The sequence below is a fragment of the Salpingoeca rosetta genome, assembly GCF_000188695.1.
Source record: "Salpingoeca rosetta unplaced genomic scaffold supercont1.12, whole genome shotgun sequence".
NCBI classification, from domain to species: Eukaryota; class Choanoflagellata; order Craspedida; family Salpingoecidae; genus Salpingoeca; species Salpingoeca rosetta.
This window is the reverse complement of record NW_004754922.1, coordinates 419384-444786: the sequence shown is the minus strand read 5'-3', so window position 1 is coordinate 444786 and position 25403 is coordinate 419384. Positions and strand designations below refer to the sequence as shown.

Genomic DNA, 25403 nt, shown 5'->3' with positions numbered 1-25403 from the left:
TGCGCGCTGCATCAGACAACGTGCGCACCATCTGCAGTCCACCCTCCCTTCTTGCTTCGCCCCCGCGTGCCTTCTGCCCACCCCATCTCACCCCAACTCCCTCCCTCCATCCCTTCTGCTGTTGTTCCTGCTTACCGCTTCGAGAGAGGCAAAGGCAGCAGCGAGGCCTGCGTCGTCCCAGTCCTTCACGCCGTTGTCTTCGAGATCGCGCGATTGCATGACACTCGGGCCGACCGCAGCCAGAATTGCTGCCCTGTTCTCCCGCTGGTACCTGCACACGCGAGAGAGAGTGTGTGAGTGTGTGTGTGTGTGTGTGTGTGTGTGTGTGTGTGTGCGTGTGTGTGCGTGTGTTGTGTGTGTGTGTGTTTGGTGTAAGAGTGCAACCACACGCATAAGTCAGCTGCAAGATTTCACACACACACACACACACACACACACAAAAGCTAACACGCAGTCACAAACACGTATGCACATGTACATGCACAGCACACAAGCCCCATGATCTACATGGACCTTCATGTCAATCACACGTACTGTGCAACGCAGTGTGCTGTTTCGGCGTAGCCATACGACATGATTCGCCCCTCCTGTGCAAACTGGGCACGTGTGGCACCAAAGCCCGCAGCAGTTGCCTGCGCAACGAGGAAACTCGCAGCGTTCACCGTCTCCTGCGTCTGATTCCACGCTTGCACGGCCTGTACAGACCAATATGCGTGTGTATATGTGTATGTGTATGTGTGCGTGTGTGCGCGTGTGCGTGCGTGCGTGCGTGCGTGCGTGCGTGTGTGTGTGTGTGTGTGTGCGTGTGTATATGTGTATGTGTATGTGTGCGTGTGTGCGTGTGTGTGTGCGTTTGCGGTCATGCGTGTCAGGGAAGGAGGCGATTGCAATAGTGTTGTTCATGACAAAACGCAATCCATGCATCCTGGCAACAGCCAAGCACGCAATATAAACCAAACAAAACCACGTTGCACGCATAAGCACATTACTACACACAAACAATCACACACACAATCACACATACACACAATCACACATACACACACAATCACACCTGTGTCCCAAGTGCAGCGCCTGTCGTTGCGTTGTTGTATGCAAACTCAAGCACGGTGCTGTTGGTTTCGCCGCGCACAGCCAGTTCCCACAGCGCCTGCAGCCCAGCGGTGTCCAGCGTCGCATCCGTGTTGACGCCATATACGGGGCCAAACACCTCTGCGTTCAGGCGCGCATAGCACTGGATGACGGCCGCAGTGATGTCCTCGTATGCGCGCGACGCCCACTGCCGCTGGATCTCGTCCACGCACAGCTGCTTGGCAGTCGCGCGGTACGTGCGGTACACGGGGTCGTTCCTCAGCGAACCCTGATGGAGTGATGGCGGGGATGCGGGCGGGGGTTGATGGTGGGAATGGTGGTGATTTGATGCAGTGGTGAGGGTTGATGGTAGGTGGGCGGCGGGGGTGAGAAGGTGACACGGAATGGCTGTTTGAAGGGCTGCAGATGCTCTCTGTGGGCACAAGCAAGCAAGCTCGCGCGCGCGCACACACAAACTCACATACACACAACCTCACATACACACACAAACTCACATACACACATACAACACGAACCGAGCGGAAGGTGTAGACGAGATCTTCGTACTCCAGGAACGTGGCGGAGGAGGTGGCGCCGGGGTCAGTTGGCTCGTACGACAGCTCCTAACATGTGAACGTGACAGCGTGATGACGGGAGGGCGAAATGACAGGCGTGCAGACAAGAGGGGTGGGTGGCACGAGAAGCAAGGTCAGCGTGCATGAGGAGCGTGTGTTGGATGGCAGTGAAAATGGCGGGTAAGAAGAACCACAGCCAGTGTGCAAAGGATGCAAGGGTCATAGCGAGTCGGCATAAGCGTTGACCAGCGGTGCACAAGGGGTAGGTTGGTGACAGGTGTGAGGGTGCGTGCAAGTGACAGCGCACCGTTGCACTCTTGAGGACGTCGGGCACGGGTGGCGCCTCGCACAGGTCCTTTTGCGTGATTGTTTCATCCTGGCGATGCATTGCAAACAATGATGTGTGCGTGTGTGTATGAGCGATGACACGCGTGTATGGGCTATGGTGCATGCGTATGAGAGGCGTGGCAGAGCCATGGCAATCACAGTTGCGCAGGTGAGGCAAAGCGGCGCGGACATGCGGTGTGAAAGGATAGACAGAAGATGGCGCCAATCAAAGGCACGAATGACGACAGGCAACAACAAGATGCCACGAGGTCGGCTGGCTTTGTCATCGCACCCTTCCGTTGGCGGGCCAGGTGATGGAGATCTGATTTGGACTGCCGGCAATCTCCTCGCACGAGCAGTAGATGTTGCTGGCATACGCGGTGTTGTTGCAAAGGGCTGGGCGGGAAGTGGCGACACCGTCATAGAAGTTGCACAGGTTGGTCTCGTCCTCCTTGTACATGGGCGTGATAGCTGTCAGGATCGAGTCCAGCCTGTTGTTGTTGGTTGGTGCGTGCGTGGTGTGAGGCCGCAGATGCGATGGCCAGAGACGTGTTATGGTGCAATAAAGAGCCTGCAGTGCACGCAGAGAGCAAGGGCAGTGGTGATGCTCACGTTTCCTTGGTCGCTGTCTCTCCGCTGGTGCTCTGGTGGATTGTGGCCTGGACGCGTGAGAGGCCTCCAAAGTGGTCCCTGAAGAACTCGTACTCGCCATGCAGCCGCGACCTCTCGTGCACATCTGCGAGTGACGAAGGCAAGGCGTGGGAGAAAGGGCAAAGGGAGAGAGGAAGGACACAAGGGCGTTGGCTCATGCACAACATGTAGTTGAGACAGTATCGCACACACATGTGCACGCACATTGCATAAACATGATCGCACTGCATGCACACACACACCCATTGCATACACATGCTCATACTACATGCACACATGCACATTTACACACATTGCATACACAACACTACACTACATACACACATCGCATACACAACACTACACTACATACATACACACATACATACACACACACACATCACACACACACTGACAAAGCTTCTCGATGCGGCTCTCCTCATCGACAACAGCAAAGCCAGGCAGGAAGGCGACGATGAGCAGCACGCCCACGAGCGCCAGGATACGGCCGTTTCGGTTGCGGCCAACAAACCCTGCATAGCGCACAAACAGCTCCTCCGTGCCGACGAACAGCTTCTTCGACAGCCCCATCGTGCGCTGGTTGGAGGGTGGGGAAGGCGGGAAGGCGGGTTTGGAAGGCGTCGATGGCAAGGGAGACAACGCAGGTGAAGTGGGTGGGTGGAGTGATCAGCACACCAAAAGTGCGGGTAGGTCAGCCAGTGTCACTTCTTGCTTGCTTGCTTGCTTGGGAGGACTCTCAAGCAAGACACTCGACTGACGACGCAAAGTTTTGGTTCTTCTTTGCGTTTTGTGTGCTGCGCCTGAACGTGGTCTCTCTCTGTGTCTCTGCCATGTCTCTCTGCGACTTGCTCTGCGCGCGTGTATGCATCCCCTCCCTTCCCCACCTCTTCGCTTTCCCTTTCTTTCTGCGCGTGATGCATGCATGCGAGCAACGTTTACTTGAACACAACGGCGTCGACCATGGCTGTGAGGCACTGCGTGATGTTGGATGTCATGAGCACATCAATCTTGTCCTTGAGGTGCCGCTTCGGGTTGCGCTTGCCGTGGTGCCGGATGGCAAGCTGCTCCGGCTTCATCGTCATCTCCTCCTCCACAGACTGCATTGTGCGGGCGAGGAAGGAGAGGGAAGCGTGGGAGTGAGTGAGTGTGAGTGAGTGTGAGTGAGTGAGTGAGTGAGTGTGTGAGTGAGTGAGTGAGTGAGTGAGTGAGTGAGTGAGTGTGTGAGTGAGTGAGTGAGTGAGTGAGTGAGTGTGTGAGTGAGTGAGTGAGTGTGTGTGTGTGTGAGTGAGTGAGTGAGTGAGTGTGCCTGTGTGCCTGCCTGCCTGCCTGCCTGCCTGCCTGTCTGTCTGTCTGTCTGTCTGTCTGTCTGTCTGTCTGTCTGTGGACATGTAGCTACACGATCGCTTGTGTGTGTGTAGGAGAGACACTGACACATTGGCAAAGACAGGGCGTCCGCTGAACGAACCTTGTGATAGAGCTTTGCCAGGTCAAGCATCTCCTTGACTGTCTTCTCGTTTGCCTGGCAGTGGTGCTCGTAGTCCTCAAGCGTCAGGCCATACTCCCACGACTGCTTGTGCAGGTTCAGCAGCATCTGCACGAGGGGGAAGGGGAATCGAGGAGGGAGAAGGGAAGAAGGGAAGGATGGAGGGAATGATGGAATGAGGGAGATGCGGTGAGGAAGCACAAGAGACACGTCTCACATGGCACATGCACAATGGCCAGGCACACAATCAACCACACACAATCAGCCTCACACACATACATACACGCACGCACGTAAGCACACGCACACACACAATCAACCACACACATACACACACAATCAATCACACACACACAACACAAGAAACAAGCACCTTCTGCTCGAGCTCGTTCTTGCGGTAGTTGATGGCGAGCGAGTAGTAGTGGCGGTTGAGGCCGTGCACCAGGGCGGCAACGGAGGGCCGCTGCAGGTGACCGAGGTTGGACGTCGTCTGCCGCGGCTCCATGCCAAGCGCAATCGACTGCGGGTTGATCAGGCGGAACGCGTCAATGACAACCTTGCCCTTGACGCTCTGGATGGGGTCAATGACGACGGCGACGGCGCGCTGGTTCAAAGCCTCAAAGCTCTGCTGCGTGTTGATGTCCACGCCAGAGAGCCAGCACCCAAACCCGGGATGTGAATGGTACCAGCCAACCACCATCTCCGCGCTGTTTGTGATGGTGCACCGCATGTCGAGTGGGTGAGTTTGGAGGGCGGGAGGTTGGGGGAGAGGGTGAACGTGAGCGTGCGTTGGCACGTGGGAAACAATGTTGTTTGAGCAGTCAGCGCACTTTCATACACACGAAGCACGCACGAGCAGACAACACTCAAACAAACCAACCACACACACACACACACACACACACACACACACACACACCACACGACGACGACGACGTAGTACGTAATGGCTACCGAATCAAGCATCTTCGTTTGGAACACGGGGTCGACGGCCTTGACGCTCACGCCCTACAACACGCGCACGTGCACGATAGAGACAAGGGGAAGAAGTGGTCGCATGAGGCTTTGTGCAAGCTAGCTGTGATGCAAACTGCAAACACACAACCAAACGAGGCGGCACAGGAGTGGATGATTCAGACCATTTCCCCCATTTGTCACACACACACACACACACACACACACACACACACACACACACACACACACACACACACACACACACACACACACACACACACCGTTCCGCTCTGGGGCATGGCAAACACGTCGATGACGTGAACTGTGTAGTCGTCCACAAATTCGCCAAGCATGAGACCCATGACCTCCATGGGAATGCCAGCACGACCGTGCTTCAGCATCTACAGCGAGCACAAACACAACATTAGTGAGAACATGCAGTACAAGGGAAGCAACACAACAATGGAAGCACGCGCCAAAGCTTGAAACAACACAACACACACACATGCACACATGTGCATCCACACACACACACACATACACACACACACAAGCATTGTATTGCACGCACTTTGAGAAGCGCGAGGCTGGAGATGTGAATGGTCTCGCCAGAGTCGACCATGGGGCGATCAACGGCAGGTCCTGCGTTTTGCTGTCGATCACCAAAGCACGCACACGACAGTGAGATGGGAAGGAGGGCGTTGCACACAGGCACAAAGGACGTTGCAGGTGAGGCAACGTGCATCCGTTCATGTGCGGGTGTGCATCCATCACCCTCTGAGCACACTGCATCATCAGTTATCATCAACAACGCAAGACCCAAACAAACACAAACGACAACAACATTGTTCTCCAAACGTACGCCTGAGGCCATCTGCAGCTGTGCAAGGAGCTGTTCCATGGCGGGTGTGTTGTGGCAGTCCCAAAATGTCCGTGGAGGAGGGGAACAAGCTGGCAGCTCAAGGGGAAAGAGAACGTTGACGTGAGGGCGACTGCGAACAGAGTGAGAGGCAGAGACTGGTGGACACAAATGCAAAAGCAACAACGTCTTTCTCGTATCTGCTCTCTTTCTTCTGTCAACAGAAAAAAACTGAAGCAAGGAAAATCTGTAAAAAGTATCCACCAATCTTCGCATGCAACCGCCACCAGCACAAACGCAGCAAAGCAGCAGCGGAACAGCAAACAGCAAGAAGCAAGGAAGAAGAGAAGGTTGGTGGCGCACATGTGTGTGTGTGCAGTGTGGGTCGTGGTGTGTGGATGCGTGGGTTGTGCCCGTGAGTTGTGCCGTGTACGTGTGCATGCGTGTCATGTGTGTGTGCGGGGTGTATGAAGCAGTGAGAGCAAGACACTGCATTTTTCCTGTCGTGGGTGCGTTCTGACGCTGGATTGTGGGCTCCGGTCGTTGTTGGAACACTGCCGCCACGTTTTTCGAAGATGGCGCTGCGAGAAGTGCGCATGTGTGAGTGGCGGGAGCGCGATGACGCCTCGCTCGCCACTGACACGGCTGGCATGACCACGCTTGTCAGCGGTGGAACCACGCGCCACCTCTTCTGGTAAGTCCATGCGTGCGTTGACTGTGCGTGTTTGAACTGTGGTGGTGGGTGAGCGCACATCGGTGGGGCGTGGGTGTATTCTGTTGGAATCGAACTGCACGTGTGCGCTGCGCTGGGTGTGCCTATTTCGTCTCAACAGGTGTTGCGATTGGTCCACGCTGACGCGCATTTGCCACACCCAACAACACCAACAACACTGCGCTCGGCTGCGGGGTGCACAGGAAAGTACAGGGCACGCGAGTGCTGCTGCAAGACCAGTGTCATGATGTGGTTGCGCAGGATGCAGAGAAGAACATGGAGGACATCAACTACTGCGACTTCAACGCTGGCGACGAGATTGTGCCTGACATCTCAATTCTCAATGTCGACAACACGCTCCTCGTCATCTTTGTCACTGCGTCAGGCACCTTGTACCGTCTCCAGTTCAACACGGTATGTTGGAGTGCATGCGCGCACATGTGTGTGTGTGCGTGTGTGTGTGCGTGTGTGTGCGTGTGTGTGTACTTGTGTATGTGTGTACTTGTGTGTGTGTACGTGTACGTGTGCGTGCGCGTGCGTGTGTGTCTATTGCTCTTCGGTGCTGGTGTGGCGCTTTCAATGCTTACAAGTACCAACCACTACACTGGGCAATGTGGGTTGATAGAGCAACATGCACACGGAGCCATACCTGACAGAGTGCACACACATGGTCACCAACACGGGCTGCGGTGAGTGCTCGTTGATTATGTACAAACAAAGGCGTAGCGCGCAAACAGAGATCGTGTGAACGTGTGCATATGTCTCTGCAAGCCTCTGTCTGTGTGCGCGCGTGTGTGTGTGTGTGTGCCTTCGCGTCCCTGGCACAGAGCCATGCGTATATCCTGCGTAATGTAACTTCAACAATGATCTCATGGCTGCTGTGGCTTCCGTGTGAATGTAGCAAATGTGGCACGTGTGGATGTTGACGAGCACATGCTTGTGCTGCTCACGTCGGAGGGCGCGCTGTATCTCGTCGACGCAACTGGCGACCAGCAGGCCATCCCGCTCTTCCAACCAGGTGCCTTGTGCAAGAATGCATTTGTGTGAGTGTGTGTGTGTGTGTGTCATTGAAGTTGCTCACGCTGTCGCCTCTCGCTCACCGCCTGTCGACCATGATCACAACCAGCCATCATGCAACGGTTCCTGAGCTTCTTCAGGACATCTCAAGCGTACGTGCGCCATTGTTGCGCGTTGCTCATCTGACACTCTGCCACTCTGCCCAAGCAGCTAAGCTAACAACAAGCCTTGCTCATACTCCACCCACACGTCTTTACACCCTCTCGCACACGCACATGTATTCACATGACTCTGCGCTGTCGCCCACCTCCACATGTGTGTGTTTCTGTTTGTGATGTGCAGTGGGGAGCCGCAGGGCGACGCAGCACAGGCAGCGACATCATGTTTTCACAACGGCACTCACGTCACGCTGAGCGTTCACCACAACCACACCCTTCGCATCATCACCACCTGCGATGACAAGGTCTGTGGCAATGCATTTGTTGTTCTTGTTCTTCTGGGTGTATGACATGCACTCATTGTTGTGTCCTAATTTGTCGAGCACGACAATCGCTCCAAACACACACACACACACACACACACACACACACACACACACACACACACACACACACACACACACACACACACACACACACACGATTTTCCACAGGCTGAGGTGCAGTCGACGCTGGCCATCCCGGATCTGACGGAAATTGATGACACGGAGGCCATCGCGCCAGAGAACTACCTGGTGATGATGATGATGATGATGATGATGATGATGATGATGATGATGGTGGTGGTGGTGGTGGTGGAGATGATGATGATGGTGGTGGTGGTGGAGATGATGATGATGATGATGACATTGCTCATCATGCTGCCTGCGCGCTTACTTCTCGTCTCGTTTGCGTGTTGTGTAAATTGTTGTACGGAGTTGTTTGAGATGCGTGCTGCTGCTTTTGCCATTACCCCAAAAATTCCTCCTTCCCCCAATTCCTCCGTCTGTCCCTCCTTGCTTGCCTCCCTCCCTACTCACGTGTCGCTACCCACCGCTTGGTTGTGGCTGGCAGCTTGACAATGTGCTGCTGCAGGGCGACCGGCTGCAGGTCGCTCTCTACGTCTCCGCCGGCGACGCCAGCCAGGTGCCAACTGCAACACACACACACACACACACACACACACACACACACACACACACACACACACACACACACACACACACACACACACACACACACACACACACACACGCACACGCATGCACACACACACACACACACACTTGTGAATGCGCGTGCGTGGCGTTGAATGCGGGCTTGCGGCTGTTGCTTTGTTTCCGTCGCTGACGATGCTGTCCTTCCCCTTTCTATGTTGTCTCCCTCATTCTCCGTACGGTCTGCAATCTTGGCAGGTTGTTGTGCTGATTGTTGATCTGCAGGACGGGATGCGCGTCTCCGTCGATCGCCGTATTCTCGGCGCTCCGGTACACGCATACACGCACACTCTCAAGACCATACACGCACACATGCACATTCAAGCACGCCCACACATACATACATACATACACACAAATACGCGTACACATTCACATAAACACTGTTGCACATATCCTTGCGTGTTGCATCAGCACCTCTCATCAATGCTCACTATTGCATGCACATGCGTGTGCGCGTGTGCGCGTGTGCGTGTGTGCGCGTGCAGGCTGCGGTTGAGTCGCTTGCAGTTGGCTTGTCGGAGGTGGCGATTATGGCCACCACACGCGACGACGACGATGTCCTCACAACGCACTGCGCAGTCTCGTCCCTCAGGTGCACTTCCGCCGTACACACGCATCAGCATGCAGTTGTGTGTCTTGTTTGGGGAGGGGACGGTCCCATTCAAATCATCAACATTGCGACACTTGTCAGCTTTTGCTCCACCTCGCGGCTCACACCACCATCATTCTCACCACGACCTCCACTCTCACCACTGCCTGGTGTCAGCTCTGCCTCTCTCCGGCCCTGGACGCCCGTGTTCAAGGACACTGTGCTCTCCACTTCCCTCGTCATTCCCCCGTTCCTGGTGTGTACACGCATCCACAAGCAAGAACCACCACTACGGCAGTTGCATGGTCAACACCCACTCCTGCTTTTCACAAAGTGCTCTCGTGATTCACACACACACATATGCAACACACACCCGTGGACATATGTACGTGCGTATACACGATAATTCTTGACCCAAATAACATCCATTCTCTCCTCCCCCTTTCTCCCCCCCCCCTTCTCCCTCCCCCTTCTCTTCTGCGGCAGAGTGCACGGGAGGTGTATGCGGACCACATCCTGCACGGCGCGGCGTTCAGCCAGACGACGCTGGCGACGGCGCTGTGCACGCGATCCGACCTCACGGCGGACATTGTTGCCGAGATGTCCCTCCCAGAGATCAAGGACGCCCTCGTGCTCGCTGTCGAGGACCACGTGCGAACCATCAGCGTGTTGGCTGTCTGTGTGTGTGTGTGTGTGTGTGTGCGTGCGTGTGTGTATGTGTGTGTGTGTGGTCACTTGTGCGAACCGACTGCGGGACTACTTGTATTGCATTTGTGTTTGTACGCTTTGGTGAAGTCATGACACCAGCTGTATCTCTGTTTTCTTCTCTTTCTGGCAACGCTGCAGGTGCGGATTGTGCTTGCTGCGGACACCAACACGGCTGTTGAGGCGCGCGTGTATCAGGAAAAGGAGGCTGAGTGCTGGCAGACCCTTCTCCACACATGTGTCCAGCTCGAGGAGGTGTGTGTGTGTGTGTGTGTGTGTGTTGTGCGCCTGAATTTTTTCAGCAGATAAAACTCACTTCGTGTTGCATGCATCACCACCACCTCCCACTGCTGCTGCTGGTCGAGTAACATCACCTCAACTCCTCATGCTCCCCCTTTGTACTCGGGTGTTTCTCCGCAGCGCCAGCACCGCGGCACGGGCATCCGCTTTGACGTCGCAAACGACTGCCTATGCTTCTTCACACAGGTGTGTGTGTGTGTGTGTGTGTGCGTGTGTGCGTGTGTGCGTGTGCGTGTGTGCTCGCGTGTCGTAGTTGAACGCGTGTTTCCCTTTTCCTCAACTCCGCCCCTTTGCTTCTGCATGTGACTCCTTCCCTTCTTGTTCCCTCCTCACGGCACACACACACATGCACGCACACACGCGACACAACACGACACTGCCACCAACGTAGGCTGACGTGCGGCTACTGGTGCCGTGCCACCCGCTGGAGGACCTCTACTTCCGCACAGACATCCTCGTCGAGGAAATGCCCTTTGGTGCTGCTGCTGCTGCTGCTGCTCCCCCGTTCCCGTTGATGTGTTTGAGTCAATCAACTTGTGCATGGGCCTTGCGTGGTCGTCATGCGTGCTGCTTTTTGCCATCTTGCTTCCTTTGCGCACTGACCATCGGCTGTTGTCGCTTCTCACACGCGCAATATCCACAAATCAACAACAACAACAACAACAACAACAACAACAACAACAACAACAACAACAACAACAACAAACAAAAACAAACAAAAACAACAACACCCAATCAATGCGTCTTTTACTCCTGCGTTCACCAGATGAGGGGACGGCGGCCAAGTATCCGTCGTCGACGCGAAAGGACGTGCATCTTCTCATGCGCGCAGCACACGACATCAGCGACATGGTGCGGTGGTTGATTCCGGTGATGCGTGTGGCCGCTTCTGCATGTGGTCTCTCACATGGCGTTGTGGTTTGCGTGCTGGTCAACCGCATAACAACTGCGTTGTGAGGCTGCACCAATTAAATTACACGCCGCGACGCTCACATCCGCACACACACACGCCGCGACGCTCACATCCGCACACACACGCACGCACGCACGCACGCACGCACCACATCCCTGCATGACGGGAGCAGCTGCCTGCTGAGGTGACGAGCTCGTTCATCAAAGGACCGATGCGTGCGAGCGAGGCGCTGGCCCGCGGGCTGCTGGACGGCAGCGCCCTCCCCGCCGCCACAGCTGTCATTGACGACGTGGAGGCCGGAAACGCAACCCTCGACATCAAGATGCAGGTTCGTGGGCGAGAGAGAGTGTGTGTGTGTGTCTGTCTGTCTGTCTGTCTGTCTGTCTGTCTGGGTGTGGCCGTGCGTGCATAAGAAATGGTATGTGTGCATGTCGCATCTACCATGTGCTCTCTCACTTTGTCCCTACATTCGTCTTCACACATACCCCGACACCCGTGCGTGTGCCTGTGCACTGTCAGCTTGCACCAAAGCTTCGCGGTATCCGCGACATTTCTGGCGCCGTCTCCCACGTCATCCACGCGCTGAAGCTCAGGGCCCAGCCCGCCCTCGACGCAGGTCCGTTGCAACAGCAGCGATGATGATGATGATGGTGGTGGTACTTGCTGTTGGGCGACCCGCGCTGTTTCGGCAATCATTTCACGTGGTCACATTCAACAAACACACACACACATGTGTATGAACATGTTTAGTTCGCACGTCTCTGTCGTCGCCAGCAGCGATTCGCATCATCTCAAGGTGTGTGCACTGCTCGTCGCAACCTGCCCCCTGTGAACTACGACCCTGTACATGTGCGCACATGCACACACGTACACACATACACACGTACACACACATACACACACATGCGAATTCCGTGGCCCACTGCCCCCCCCCCCACTCATTCACTGCGACCACGCCACTTTGTCACCGCCATCCTCAGGCGCTGTGCGCAGCTGGTGGAGACGCTCGCCCTCCTCTCGCGTGACATTCTCGTCACCGCCCACATCGCCAGCGCCACCCGGGACCTCGTGCGTTGAGCTTGCTGCCTCACTAGTACATCTGTTGTGGTTTGCGTGACATGTGTGTTGTAGCGTCGTTTATTGCGTTGTTGCTGCGCCATGCTCTTGTCATCTCGTGCTTCACCTTTGAAGAATCCACTCTGTCTCATACACGCACACGCGCGCACACTCACAAACACGCCTATGCACACACTCACAAACGCGCACATGCACACACATTCACAAACACGCATACGCAACCCCTTGCCTTCCTTATGCTAGGCCCTGAGCGGGCACAAGCGTTTCAGGGATTTGCCGCGGCTGTTGCGGGAGCTGTGCCAGCTGTGCAGTGCATACACGCGCGTGCACTGGTGCTGCACAACCATTGCAGACCAAGCATCGTGAGTTTGGTTTGGTTTGGAGGGGCAGGTGCGCGTGGAGTGACAGGCGTGTCTGGTCACACTTTTCCTTGATGAGTTCAGGGGGGGGGGGGGATTTGATTCGAACTCACGCCGTCGGCTGCATGCGCACGTGTGATCATCTTATTACGCGCACAGGGACACCACGCTGTTGCAACGCGTCATGGAAATGATGGTGCGCAGACTTGCATTGTGCGTGCGCAGTTGTGCCTTGTTCCATTGCATTTCCGTGTCACGCCTGAGGCCACCCTGTTTCTTGAACTGCCTTGAATCCCTGCTCACTGCCATCTCCTCCACACATGTGTGCAGACGCTGGCTGACAGGCACCGCGGTGCATTTGCGCCCATGGACACGGAGGCTCAGCGCCGCGAAGACGTGTGTTGCCTGCTTGCTCCGCCGTGTGTCTGAATTGTTTCTCGACCCAGAGAACGCTGGGTTTGCAGTTGAAAATGAGACTCGTGTGTTTCCTCGTCTCCCTCACATCACACACACACACACACACACACACACACACACACACACACACACACACACACACACACACACACACACACATCGATAGCGGTGCGCGTCGTTTGTGCGGGGCGTGCCGCACTGGTCCCCGCGTGCCCAGAGCGACTGGCTGCGGCTTGGCATGATGATGGAGGCTGCCAGCCGCATTGTGCTCTGTGCCGTTGCCAGCGACCTCCAGTCCACCACCGCAGACACCGCACCGCACTTTGCATTTGAGGGTGCGGACGGTGCCACCAGCGACACCACGTCTGGGGCGTGCGCGCTGCTTGTGTCGCGGTCGCTGCTTGCGCGGGAGGAGCTGTCGCTGCTGCGGGACTACACGACGGTCGTCGGCGCCGGTGCTGTTGATGTTGGCGACGACGCGTACAAGCCCACGCCGGCCCTCGCCGCCCTCCTCACATACACCGCAGCCCTCGCCCACATTGAGACGCGTGCCATCAGCAAAGGTGCGCTAATTTTCGGACGTGTTTGCTTTACGACGCTTGCTTGCTTGCGTGTGAGGGTGTAATAGGGTGCCAAGGGGTGAAAGGGGTTATGGTATCTACGGTGCTAACGCGGTGTGTTTGCTCCCTTCCCCAACAACCCACTGCTCACATCTTGACTGTGCAGGCGTTGCACTGCTGAAGTCGTGCTTTGCGCAACTGAGTGGCATCCACCATGCCGTGCGCGCCAACGCCATCCGTCTCCTCCCGCCGCTTCAGTTCAAGCTGCCGCAGCACTGCTCGGATGCAGACAGAGCACAGCTCTTCCTCCTCAGGTCGCCCGCAGCCCCTGTTCTCGCTCTCTTTTTTCTTGGGGGTTTGCTGGTTGGATTTCGCTCCTCCCTCTGCCTGTGATTGGTTCTCTCGCTGAGGTTTTACTTCTGTGTCTTCAGCTTCGTGTTTGTGCTTGTGGATGTGTTTGCCCAACCCTGGCGAGCAAGGACGACACATGCTCTTGCTGATCGTTTCTCACACACGTGTGTGTGTGTGTGTGCAATTCCTGTTGTGTGCATGTGTGTATGTTCAGGTTTGTTGAGCACTGCTACCGCGTGCTCGAGCAGACGCTGCCGCCGGACCTCTTCTCCCTCGACGACGAGCTGAAGGCTCAGTACATGGCCAGGGTGTGTGGATGTACTTGGCCTGTGATCCTGGCACATTGTGCTTTTCTTGTAAAATGGCGTGTGGTGGTTGTCTACTCGCTTGCCATGCAGCCTGCCGCTGATGCGGTGCTGATGTCTTGTCACATCCATCTCTGCTACGCTGCTGCACGTCCAGTTCCAAGCCGCCTTTGAGCTGGTCGACTTTCTCCACTTGGGCGTTTCTCTGATTGAGGCCATCCAAGACCAGGAGCTCCGCGATACTGAGGTACTGTAGTTGTGTGCGGTGGTGTGGTGGTGGGGTGGTGTGTCTGTATGTGTCTATGTGCGTGTGTTTGTTGTCCGCATCGACGCCTGTGTGTCGCGTGACAATTTCTCAATTTCTCATCTCCGCACAACACACACACACTCTCTCTCTCTCTCTGTCTCTGTGTGCAGACCACAATCTGGTGGACGCGGCTGTTCAAGTACACGCTGCACCTCAACCTCGTTGATGACGCATTCATGGCCATCATGAATCACAAGGACGAGCCAACCGCAAAGGCCTGCCTCCACCAACTGGGTACGTGCTCCTTTGCACATGCGTGTGTGCGTGTGAATGATTTTTCGCTGTCTGTTTTTCGTGGCCCCATGCACACTTTGCTGCGGTGAGACCTTGCCACCTTTTCTCGCTCACCGGACACCCAACTCTGTCACATGTCCCCTTCTCTTCTTTCTGCTCTCCCCTTTCTTTCGCCCCTCCCTCCCCCAATCTTTCAATACCAAACAAAACAACACCAGTTGTGTGCATGTATGCACGGAACCAGCTGCAGCGGCTGGTGCAGCTGCCGTACAACAGCTATCTCAACGAAGTGAAGCAGATTCTCCTCCGCCTGGCAAAGACGTGCGACATTGTGGGCGTTGTGCTCGACGACCAGACAACTTACTACGAGGTCGCATTCTCTCGTTGCATGTTGCAGCACCAGTGTTGATGATGTTATGAGAGGTTCATCTTGTGTTCGAGGCGCGTGCCCACGGAGTTTCGTGTGTGTGTGTGTGTGTGTGTGTGTGTGTGTGTGTGTGTGTGTGTGTGTGTGTGTGTGTGTGTGTGTGTGTTGTGTTCAAGACGCCTTTGTGTGCGCTGCTGCGTGGTGGTGACAGCTCACGCTTGTTTCTCGCGTGCGCATTTCCGTCTTGCCGATATTGCAGGTCCTGTATTCCATCTTTGTGTTCCAGCACGACTACCGCACGGCCGCAGCAATGATGGCCGAGTTTGCAGAGCACCTCAACGTGCGTACGGTAGCACAAGCAGTGCTGTACGCACTGTAAATGTGGGTGTGCGTGTGGGTGTACGAAAACATTTGCGTGTGTGTGGTTTCATGTGTCTGTGTGAGCAGGTCATGTGTTTGATTGTTTTTGTTTGTTTGTTTGTTTGTGTCCTCGCACGTGCGATGACCATGGGCTTCGTTCACCTCATCTTACGGCCACCCTTTTCCTCGTTTCTCACGCTCGTTTGCCCCCTCCCCCGTCCCTGCAGAAGCTTGCCAAGCCGGACGACTTTGAGGCAGCATCTGTTGTCTTCTCGGCCCAGGTGAGCAAGGTGCCTTCTCGTGTACACCATTGGTGTGTTTGTCACGTTGGACCTGTTGAACTGATACAGAGACACGACCGTGTGGCCACTAACCTTCATGTCATTCACCACACTCCCCAACTCTTTCCCTCCAACCACCATCATCACCATATGACTCCTGTTCCACACGACGCAGCGTGATGCGTACCTGAGTGCAGTGAATGCATTGTCACTCGTGCGCCCCGCTGACCGTTGGATTGCCATCGAGGCCGTTGACACCAACACCACAGATGCAACAGCGGGCACACACGACCCAGCAAAGCGCAAACGTACGACACTTGTCTGTCCATGTGTGTGTGTGTCTGTCCATGTGTGTGTGTGTGTGTGTGTGTGTGTGTGTGTGTGTGTGTCTGTCTGTGGAGCATGTTGCTTCAGTGCCCCACCATCCTCTGTTGTTCAAACTATCAATGTCTCATGCGCGCCTGCTGCTGTTGTTGTGTCTTTCGTTGCCAGCAGGGCATGTGGATGACCTTGATGATGAGTCATCGCCCAACACGACGGCAGCGCCCGCGATGGACGAGGCCGACGAACAGTGCAGCGGCGCAGCGGTCGCACACACGTGTGTCTTTTCCGTCCAGGACCTCAAACGAAGGTGACAACACACACAGATGCACACACACACACACACACACACACACACACACACACAGATACACACACACACATGCACACGACAGTGAGGACGACTGGCTGTCATGTTTCGCTGCGTTGCTTGCTGCGTCACTGTGTTGATAAATGACATGTTTGGACGATGCTTTGCCACTTTCATCGTGCATGTGTCTCACCCTTAACACTTACAATGTCGTTCACAGGTATGCGCTGACGCAGGCGCACCTTGACCTGCTTGCTGCCAAGTCTGCCACGGCCGTGGCAGCGGAGTACGACGTGCTGCGTCTTCCCTCGGCGGAGACGGCCATCCGTCTGCTCGCCCACCACAGGCGCTTCGATGACGCCGCTGCCCTCGCTGTTGCCTTCAACCTCCACTCCAGTGTGGAAGCCATGGCCCCGATCTTCGAGCAGCTCGCCGAGCAGGTCATGACGCTGCAGCTGCAGCCGGACGCCCCCTGCGAGTGGCTTGGCTTTGTGCAGCGCGTGCCCCGCGGCAGTGGTCGTGATGATGCGCGCCGTGCACGCGGACAAGTGGCGCCGGGACTCACGGTCGACTACGGCGAGGCGAGTGGCGCGTCGGCGTACGATCGCGCGTGCGGACTCCTGGAGCGGTTCCTGCGCACGTATGACTCGCCAGCAACGGCGTATCGCTTCCACGCCATTGCCATCGATAAGGCCCTCAGCAGTCAGCTCAACCTCGACCCGCACGCACCCGGCGAGCTGCCCGCATTCCTCACAAGCGGCCTCATGGTGCGTGCGTGTGTGTGTGTGTGTGTGTGTGTATGTGTGTGTGTGTGTGTGTGTGTTTCGATGTATCGACGTGTTGGCTTGCCTCCTCGTGTTTCATTGGGTTCGCTCATGTTTGTGTTTTTCGATGCGCACGTCCTCATCCACATTCACGTCTTTCTGCTTTGCCTGCTGCCAGCGTTTGGTTGATCGACGCCACAGCAAAGACACGCTTGCGAGCGGGGGCGACCCTGCCCTCCTCATGCGTCTGTATGCGCGGCACGACCTGCTGGCCAAGGCCCTGGGCGTGGCGGCGGAGTTGTATGCAACGGCGCGCCAGTGGGTTGGCGGCTCGAGTGCGCTCAATGCCGGGGCCGCGCAGGCGTGGGGCGGGCAGCGCGCGCCGACCACGGTAGTGTGTCTTCCGCACAGCGCGGTTGAGGAAGTGAAGGCGCTGGCGAAGAAGGCAGATGGCAACAAGCAGCCAGATGTGGCGGCGGCGCTTGAGCAGCTGCAGACGGAGCAGAGGAAATACGCGCAGCGCCTTGGCGTCGTGGTGAGGACCCTTGCATTTGCGTTTGTTTTGTTGTGGGGTTTGTGCGTTGGAATTGAGATGCTCTGTGTGTTTGTTTGTGTGTGTGTGTGTGTGTGTGTGTGTGTGTGTGTGTGTGTGTGTTTGTTGTGTGTGTGTGTGTGTGTGTGTGTGTGTGTGTGTGTGTGTATGAGTGAGACAGACAGAGAGAGAGTGTGTGTGTGTGTGTGTGTGGTTTTTTTGTTGTCTGTGTCTATCTGTCTGCAAGTCATATTGTTTTTTGCGATACCCACGTGTCCTCACGCCGACATCACACTGTCGCCATCTCCCATCATTTGCAGGACTCGGTTGCTGATGCGTTGTGATGTGACACAATAAGAGCGGAAGAAACATTTCGTGTTGCGTTGTTGCGATTGAGAGGCTGAGATGAATATGTGTGCTGTGTAACAACAGAATAGACAATATGATGATGGCGGTTGCAATAATGATGACTGAAATCATTGGAATGGCAGTTCACTTCAAGATTGCTTTCTTTACTGATCCGCAACACACCTCTCGGCATACCATCACCGTCCCCACGACATCAACATACACATCACTTGAGACCTAACGTGTAGTACTCTGCCTGCACCACATTGATGATGACGGGGTACCAGACAACGAAGTAGCGCAGAATGTCCAAGAGCTGCGCGTATGTGACATCTGTTCGTGACCAAGGGCTTGGAAACTGTCGAGCAAGGTCAACCTTTTCCTTGCAGTACGGGCAAGTCTGCTTCTTCCCAACGATGCACCTGTGGTGGTAGGTAGTATCAGTGAGATGTGTGTGTGTGTGTTGCGCGTATGAACACGCGAAGGAAGAAGGGGTAACAGAGGATGACGATATCAGATGGGGAACGCCAGCTGCACATGCGCTGTTGCTGCAGCTGCGACTTACCATCCGCGGATACAAAACTCGTGGAAGGTGTGCCCGCAGTCAAGCTGTGCTCGCTTCTCAGAGCCGTCAGTCCTGTGCACACGGGAATGGGGGCAAGTAAAGCGATTGTTGTCGTTGAGCAACAAAGGAGGGCGCCAGTTTCGCCAAGAAACACAAAGGCAGCTGCATGCGTTCACACAGATGCGCGTGTGTTGTATGCGCAACGAATTAACAAGCACACACACACACACACACACACGCGCGCGCGCGCACACGCACACACGCACACACACGCACGCGCACACGCACACACACACGCACACACGCGCACACACACGCGCGTACGCACCGGACCCGGTCGCCGCACACTGCGCACGTGTTGCCCGTGAGTTGCTTGCGCGGGAATCCTGTGGCCGAGTAGTACTGCAGAGAGGTGTGAAGGGGTGTGGAATTGGGTGAGGGCAGGCATCCAAAGATGGCTGTGGAGAAGCGAGGAGGAACATAGGGCAGTGCCACCAATGCACACACACACATAACGAATACGTGCACAGCCAATTCGCTTCACAATGTTGGGCTGCCCGTGCTGGCGACGCACCCCGATGTTTGTTGCCATTCGTCGTGCACATATGTCAGCAAAGTCGCGGCTCATCACGCCGTAATAGAGGCCATAGAACATGCCGGAGAAGCCAAGCGCCATCAGCCTGACGTGACAGCGGATGAAGATGCATGGACGCGACATGAATGAAGGCATCATCCACAGGCAGACACACACACACACAGGCACACAGGCACACAGGCACACAGGCACACACACGCACACGCACGCACGCACGCACACACAAACACCACACACACACACACACACACACACACACACACACACACACACACACACACACACACACACACACACACACACACACACACACAAACACAAACACACAACAGACGCGTACGTTGTGTTTGCTGGCTGCGGGAGGAGGTGGCCAATGACGAAATCGAGGATGGCAATGAAGTAGCCGACGACGGCAACAATGCTCGTCAGCTTGATCACAAAGTAGAAGTAGGTGTACACCAACCTGACAAGTGGTCATCATGGTGGCAGCCAATGGGTGATGATGGGTGAAAGATGGAAGGGACGATTTGCACAGTGATAATATGGTGTGTCGCAAGCACTTCAACACTCGCAAGCGTGGCAACAACCACACCCGCGCATGTGTGCACACTCAAACACATAAGCACACACACATAAGCACACACACATGCACACGCACATGCACACGCACACATGCACACGCACACACACACGCACATGCACACACACACACACATGCACACACACACATGCACATATGCACATGTCTGCATTTACAGCACACTGCCTGCGACGAACCGTGGGGTGCGGACGCCAATCTGGGGCCGCGTTGCCTTGAATGCGATGTAGCCCGTGGCGATGGTGAACGCCGTCCACGACAACAGCAGGTGCAGGATCTGGTGAAATGGCGCGGTGGGGTGCCGATGCCGGTGGGGACGCCGAGGTGGTGAAAACGGAAGAAAGGTCAGGTGATGTGACAGTCGGTGAGCGTGCGTGTCCGTGTCTATCTTTGTGTACATGTGTATGTATGTGTGTCTGTGTGTCTGTCTGCGTGCGTGTGTGTGTATGTGTGTCTGTGTGTCTCCGCAAGTGCGGGTTTGGCAGTTCCAAGCAGGTTGTGAGTTGCATTTCCGAGCCATGCGTAGCGCCCACATACCTCGTGTCGCACTGCAAAATAAAACGGAAAGACCCACAGACCCACAAGCGTCACGGCTTGGTACGAGTTGAAGTGGTACCGCCGCCACATGTTCAGCACAATCTTTGCGTTGGTGTGTGTGTGTGGGGGGGGGTGCGTGTGTGCATGTGCGTGTGTGCGTGTGTGTGTGTGTGCGTGCGTGTGGGTGTGTGTGTGTGTGTGTGAGGAACGGGCAAAGGGTAAAGAGATGAGAAGGGAGGCTTTGGTGAGCTGCCACGAACAGCAAGAAGAATACCACGAGGCAACACGCATGTCGTGTACCTGTGCGGCAATGAGGGTGCCGATCAGCAGCAGGAACATTTCAAAGTGCATTTTCTCGTGTCCCGCGTGTTCCTTCTCAAACTTCTCCTGCGCAGCCCTGTTTGTGCACCACGCACGCGCCAACATGGAACAGCAACGCAGGTGAGATGTTGTGGCATGTGTGTGTGTGTGTGTGTGTGTGTGTGTGTGTGTGTGTGTGTGTGTGTGTGTGTGTGTGTGTGTGTGTGTGTGTGTGTACATCTGGCTGTGCATCAGTCCACTTGAGGCTGGCGCACTGTTGGGTGCAGGCCACATGAAGGATGGTCTCACCGTCGCTCTTCAATCCGCTTCTTGCGCTCCTCCTCCTCCGGTGTCAGCGGGCGCCGTGGCCGTGGCGGCTACCAAGGCATGAATCGCAGCACACACGCACACGCACAAAGTGAGAAAGGAATCAAGGATACGTGATGATAAAAAGGCAGCATTAAGCAGTGATTGTATTGTGAGAACGCACCGCCTTGTCTCCACGTTGCCTTGGCTCCGCCTTTGGCTGTTGAATCTCATTTGGTTGCTGCAGTTGTTGTTGCTGTTGTTGCTGCTGCTGAACGTCGGCCTGAGCTGGAGCCTCTGTGTTCTTGTCTTCTTGGGCTGGAGCCTCTGTGTTCTTGTGTTCTTGAGACGGCTTTTCTTGCTGCTGCAGTGGTTGTGTTGGCGCTTCTTCCTTTTGCGCATTGGCTGCCTGCTCTGCCTGCTCTTCTTGCGCTGGCTGCTCTTCCTGTTCCTGTTGAGCTGCAGGCTCCTGTTGCTGTTGTTGAGCTGCAGGCTCCTGCTGCTGCTGTTGAGCTGCAGGCTCCTGCTGCTGTTGTTGAGCTGCAGGCTCCTGCTGCTGTTGTTGAGCTGCAGGCTCCTGCTGCTGCTGTTGTTGCTGCTCCTGTGCTTCGTCCTTTCCTTCTTGTTGCTGCTCCTCATGTTTCGCTTCTTCTTCCTCTCGCTGCTGCTGCTGCTCCTCCTTTACTGCCGCTTCCTCTTGTCTCTGGTCTTGTTGCTGTCGTTGAATGTCGGCAACATTGTTGCCGTCGACCGCAGCAGGCTTCGCATGCTCGTCCTGGTGCTGCGCCACTGCAGCACCAGGTTCTGGTTGTGCTGCTTGCTCCTGCGCAACCACAAGGCCCACGCTCGTTTGCTGCATCACAACGCCCAGCACCACGAGCGCTGCCAGTGCAGCCCACATCAGCCGACTCAGCGACATGGAAGATGCCACCATTGTCGTACGCCAACCACGACGGTGCGCTTTGTTGACGGAAGTTGAATGCAAAAGAAGTGTAAGTGCTTGCGGGGATATTTTCGCTTGACATTTCAGGTTCATATCTTGTGTCATCCACTCGCACTCATCATACGCACTGACACACACACAGACACACTCGCACATACATTCACACGCACTGACACACACACTCACACATACACTCACACACACACATTCACACACACTCACACACACACAGACTCACACACACTCAAACACACACACACACACATTCACGCACACATACACATACAAACTCACACATCACGCCGTCAAGCCGCTCACCTTTGGGTTTTTACGAAGCTGACCGTAGTAGATCAGCAGGTACCCAACAACCTGTAAAACGGGGGAAGGGAGGGGGTGGGATCAAAGAGAAAAAAACAAGGAAGAAGGGGATAGTAGGGGTGCTTCACATGCGAGCCACACGTGCGAGCTGGTGTGTCGTGTGTGTTGTGTGAGTGTTAGGGGAGGGGGGGGTATGTGAGTGGGAGTGGGGTGAGAGCTCGAGGAGGTGAGGAGAGAAAGAAAGGAGCGCGGTCGTCTGTTCTCTGCTGTCGACAATCGTTGGCAACAGCAACCTCGAAAAATCGCAAGTTTGGAAGATTTGTGAAAACCTTCAACAAAATTCGGCAAGATCTCGACGATGATGAACGCGTGCACACACACACACACACACAAGCACACACAAGCACACAAGCACACACACACACACACAAGCACACATTCACACACACACACAGGCACACACACAAGCACTCACACACACACCTGTGTCCAGCCAGCATGCAGGCACAAGCTGCAGCATGTGCGTGCTGAAGGACTTTGCCCGGTGCACGCCGCTTTCCCCTCGTCCTCGTTCGCCTCCCGGCTTCTCTTCTCTTGGTTGCCCCGCCCCAATCGCTCGACGTGTGAACATGTGCTGTGTCGGCGATTACTCCTCCCTCCCCCGTGCGCGGCTAAGGAGCTGGCACCGGTGCAAGCTGGATGTCGTTCCGGTACAGCCACAGCAACAGAATGTTGCGGGCTGCGTTGGCGTCGCGGCCGGCGACATATCTGCAGCTGTCGTGGGGGCATGCGAACACATCGTCAGCGCCGAGGCTGTGGTGCAGCCGCCCGCAGCGGCCGCAGGTCTTCGACGTCCACGCCTCATCGCAGATCACAACCGTGCACCCAGGCTCCCTCTCCGCGCGGTCCAACAACAGCTGCCTGAAGCGGTAGTGTGCCCAGACGCCCATGGAGCGAGCCGTGTCGCGGCCAAACGGGCGACCGGACCGGCGGATCATCCGGCTGGTGCCGAAGCGCGGCAGCAGCACGACGCGGAACGACATCACAAGATAATTGGCGACGACTCGATGAAGGTGGTCCACGCGGTCCCTCACCACGCGCAGCTGCTGCCGGTGCCGCCGTCGCGCGGCTGCCACGTCGCCTTCGCCCCGGGCTTCGCCCTCCTGCACCGCTACTTCCAGGAGGTCGGCATCAGCACGGATGTCATTGGCGTTCCTGAGAAGCATGCGCAGCTCCTCGATGGCGTCATGCGCGATGGACACGGTCCCAGACGCCGTCCACAGCGTGAATGGCACGCGGACGCCTGGGTCAATGGACACAACACCGCCACGTCTCTCGCGCAGGAGAGCGTTGCGCTCCTTCATGCGCAGAAGTCGCCGCCGCTTTCGCAGCCGCCGCCGCCAGTCCAGGTGCGCCGCATGTCGCTCTCGTGCTGCCTGAAACTCTGCCTCTGCTTCCTGTGTCTGCTTGTCTATCGCCTTGGCCCGTCTCAGCCTCACCCACCGCCTGCGCGCCTCCCTCGCCTCCGCTTGCAACCGCCGTGCCACCTCGCCCATCTTCCGCTCCCTCACACGTGCCTTCTCCTCCAACGCCTGCATGGCCATGTCCCCGCCGCCATGTTCCTCGCACTTTGCACGTGCCTCTTCCTCCTCCTCCACCTCTTGCAGGCCGTCGTCGCACCCTGCCAGCACAGGTCTCTCAACCTGGAGCAAGCTTTGCCCGAGCGTTCCCACGTCATCAGGTGCTCCTCGGGTGAAGTTGGAGGCCACACATATGTGGTACCTCCCCGACGCATCCAATGTGAACCTTGCCTGACCGCGAAAGTCTTTCGCAGCGGGTAGCGGCTCTGCTACACGGAGCTTGTCCACGCACATCACCGCAAACATGCCCCTCGTTTGCTTGAGATTCACGGCATCCACGGGGATGGTGTTGCGCGCTGCCTGCCTACTCATGTGGAACTTGAATGTGTCGTTCTCCTCCTGCCGCTGCTGTTGTGTCTTCAGGGCCGTGTGAAACTCCAGGATGCTCCCGGTCCATGAGGACACCGCCATGCCCTTCTTCGTCATTAACCATGTGCTCCTGTGGACGTCCGCTATCTTCCTGGCGTAAGCATCGGTGAGGGTACAGTCGCGAATTTCCTGTACTTGTCGCTGCTCGAGGTCTGCCACCTCCCGCTGTTGGTGCTTCTCTAGCGCCTCCTGCTTGGCTGCGTGCTCCTCTGCGAGCGCCTCCTGCTTGGCCGCGTGCTCCTCTGCGAGCGCCTCCTGCTTGGCTGCGTGCTCCTCTGCGAGCGCCTCCTGCTTGGCCGCGTGCTCCTCTGCGAGCGCCTCCTGCTTGGCCGCGTGCTCCTCTGCGAGCGCCTCCTGCTTGGCCGCGTGCTCCTCTGCGAGCGCCTCCTGCTTGGCCGCGTGCTCCTCTGCGAGCGCCTCCTGCTTGGCCGCGTGCTCCTCTGCGAGCGCCTCCTGCTTGGCCGCGTGCTCCTCTGCGAGCGCCTCCTTCCGGCTCTTGGCAGCCCTTCTGCAGGCCTGAAACTCCTGTAGCTCATTCAGAAGCATTGTTTTCAGGGCCTGCAGCGCGTGCAGGAAGTGGCGGTGCTTCGTGTCAGCCACCACCTGCTTGTCCTTCAGGCTGCGCACGGCCCTGTCATGCTCCACTGGATCGAGGAGGTCGTCCACCACCTTCTGTACCTCGTCTCGCTCACGCACCGCTGCCTGTAACTCATCATTCAACTTGCGCAGCTGTAGCAACGACGCCCTGGCCTTTGCGAGGTCTGGCAGTGGTGGTAGTGGTGGCAGTTGGTGGCAGTGGTGGTGAGCTTTGTGTCTGCCCCGACTGGGGTGCCTTTTGCTTCTGTGTCTGCTTATGCTTCTGCTTCTGCTTCTGCTGTTGTGGCTGTGGGTTGCTCTGTGACGTCTAGCGACAGCTGCGCTTGTCATGGCCCGGATTGGCGAACACACAGTGCCACCTGCGACGGCTTGCTCTTTGCCTTTC

General features: G+C 56.3%; 5 protein-coding genes across 5 annotated transcripts in view; 1 reads left to right on the top strand and 4 right to left on the bottom strand.

The window, feature by feature from the left end:
• PTSG_05169 (uncharacterized protein) overlaps positions 1–3298 on the bottom strand; it is a 7927-nt gene extending 4629 nt beyond the window's left edge. Inside the window, exons 1-8 of the mRNA XM_004993691.1 lie at positions 3020–3298; positions 2586–2709; positions 2266–2464; positions 1954–2022; positions 1608–1694; positions 1055–1360; positions 535–695; positions 136–271 (exon numbers count right to left, since the gene is read on the bottom strand). Of these exons, the coding sequence (XP_004993748.1) occupies positions 136–271; positions 535–695; positions 1055–1360; positions 1608–1694; positions 1954–2022; positions 2266–2464; positions 2586–2709; positions 3020–3194 (1257 nt within the window). The 5' untranslated portion in view covers positions 3195–3298. The remainder of the gene's footprint in view (positions 1–135; positions 272–534; positions 696–1054; positions 1361–1607; positions 1695–1953; positions 2023–2265; positions 2465–2585; positions 2710–3019) is intronic.
• A 261-nt stretch (positions 3299–3559) lies between these two features.
• On the bottom strand, positions 3560–6080 carry PTSG_05168 (26S proteasome subunit RPN11a; the record flags this gene model as incomplete). Its single annotated transcript, XM_004993690.1, has 7 exons — positions 5927–6080; positions 5636–5716; positions 5346–5465; positions 5038–5115; positions 4481–4807; positions 4090–4215; positions 3560–3721 (listed from the first exon to the last, which is right to left on the bottom strand). The coding sequence occupies exons 1-7, from the start codon at positions 5963–5965 to the stop codon at positions 3560–3562; spliced, it is 933 nt and encodes a 310-aa protein (XP_004993747.1). The 5' UTR covers positions 5966–6080.
• Positions 6081–6151: 71 nt separating this feature from the next.
• Positions 6152–18355, top strand: PTSG_05167 (uncharacterized protein). Its single transcript, XM_004993689.1, has 37 exons — positions 6152–6273; positions 6499–6617; positions 6839–7049; positions 7261–7324; positions 7537–7653; positions 7762–7804; positions 7995–8115; positions 8305–8385; positions 8705–8776; positions 9046–9117; positions 9336–9442; positions 9617–9695; positions 9926–10090; positions 10286–10399; positions 10565–10630; positions 10836–10920; positions 11211–11296; positions 11530–11685; positions 11877–11973; positions 12108–12153; positions 12338–12425; positions 12678–12796; positions 12953–12989; positions 13124–13189; positions 13377–13773; positions 13937–14084; positions 14336–14429; positions 14584–14673; positions 14844–14967; positions 15186–15337; positions 15594–15674; positions 15922–15975; positions 16151–16283; positions 16471–16606; positions 16827–17373; positions 17549–17905; positions 18223–18355. The coding sequence occupies exons 2-37, from the start codon at positions 6499–6501 to the stop codon at positions 18244–18246; spliced, it is 4548 nt and encodes a 1515-aa protein (XP_004993746.1). The 5' UTR covers positions 6152–6273; the 3' UTR covers positions 18247–18355.
• Positions 18321–22724, bottom strand: PTSG_05166 (uncharacterized protein). Its single transcript, XM_004993688.1, has 11 exons — positions 22413–22724; positions 21336–22111; positions 21155–21222; positions 20846–20942; positions 20546–20647; positions 20188–20285; positions 19751–19873; positions 19390–19495; positions 19144–19217; positions 18816–18887; positions 18321–18672 (listed from the first exon to the last, which is right to left on the bottom strand). The coding sequence occupies exons 2-11, from the start codon at positions 22083–22085 to the stop codon at positions 18477–18479; spliced, it is 1686 nt and encodes a 561-aa protein (XP_004993745.1). The 5' UTR covers positions 22086–22111; positions 22413–22724; the 3' UTR covers positions 18321–18476.
• Positions 22725–23083: 359 nt separating this feature from the next.
• Positions 23084–25348, bottom strand: PTSG_12268 (uncharacterized protein; the record flags this gene model as incomplete). The annotated part of the gene is made up of 2 exons (XM_004993687.1): positions 23084–25182; positions 25324–25348. 2 exons carry the CDS (start codon positions 25346–25348, stop codon positions 23084–23086), a joined length of 2124 nt encoding a protein of 707 aa, XP_004993744.1.
• Between the last annotated feature and the right edge of the window lie 55 nt (positions 25349–25403).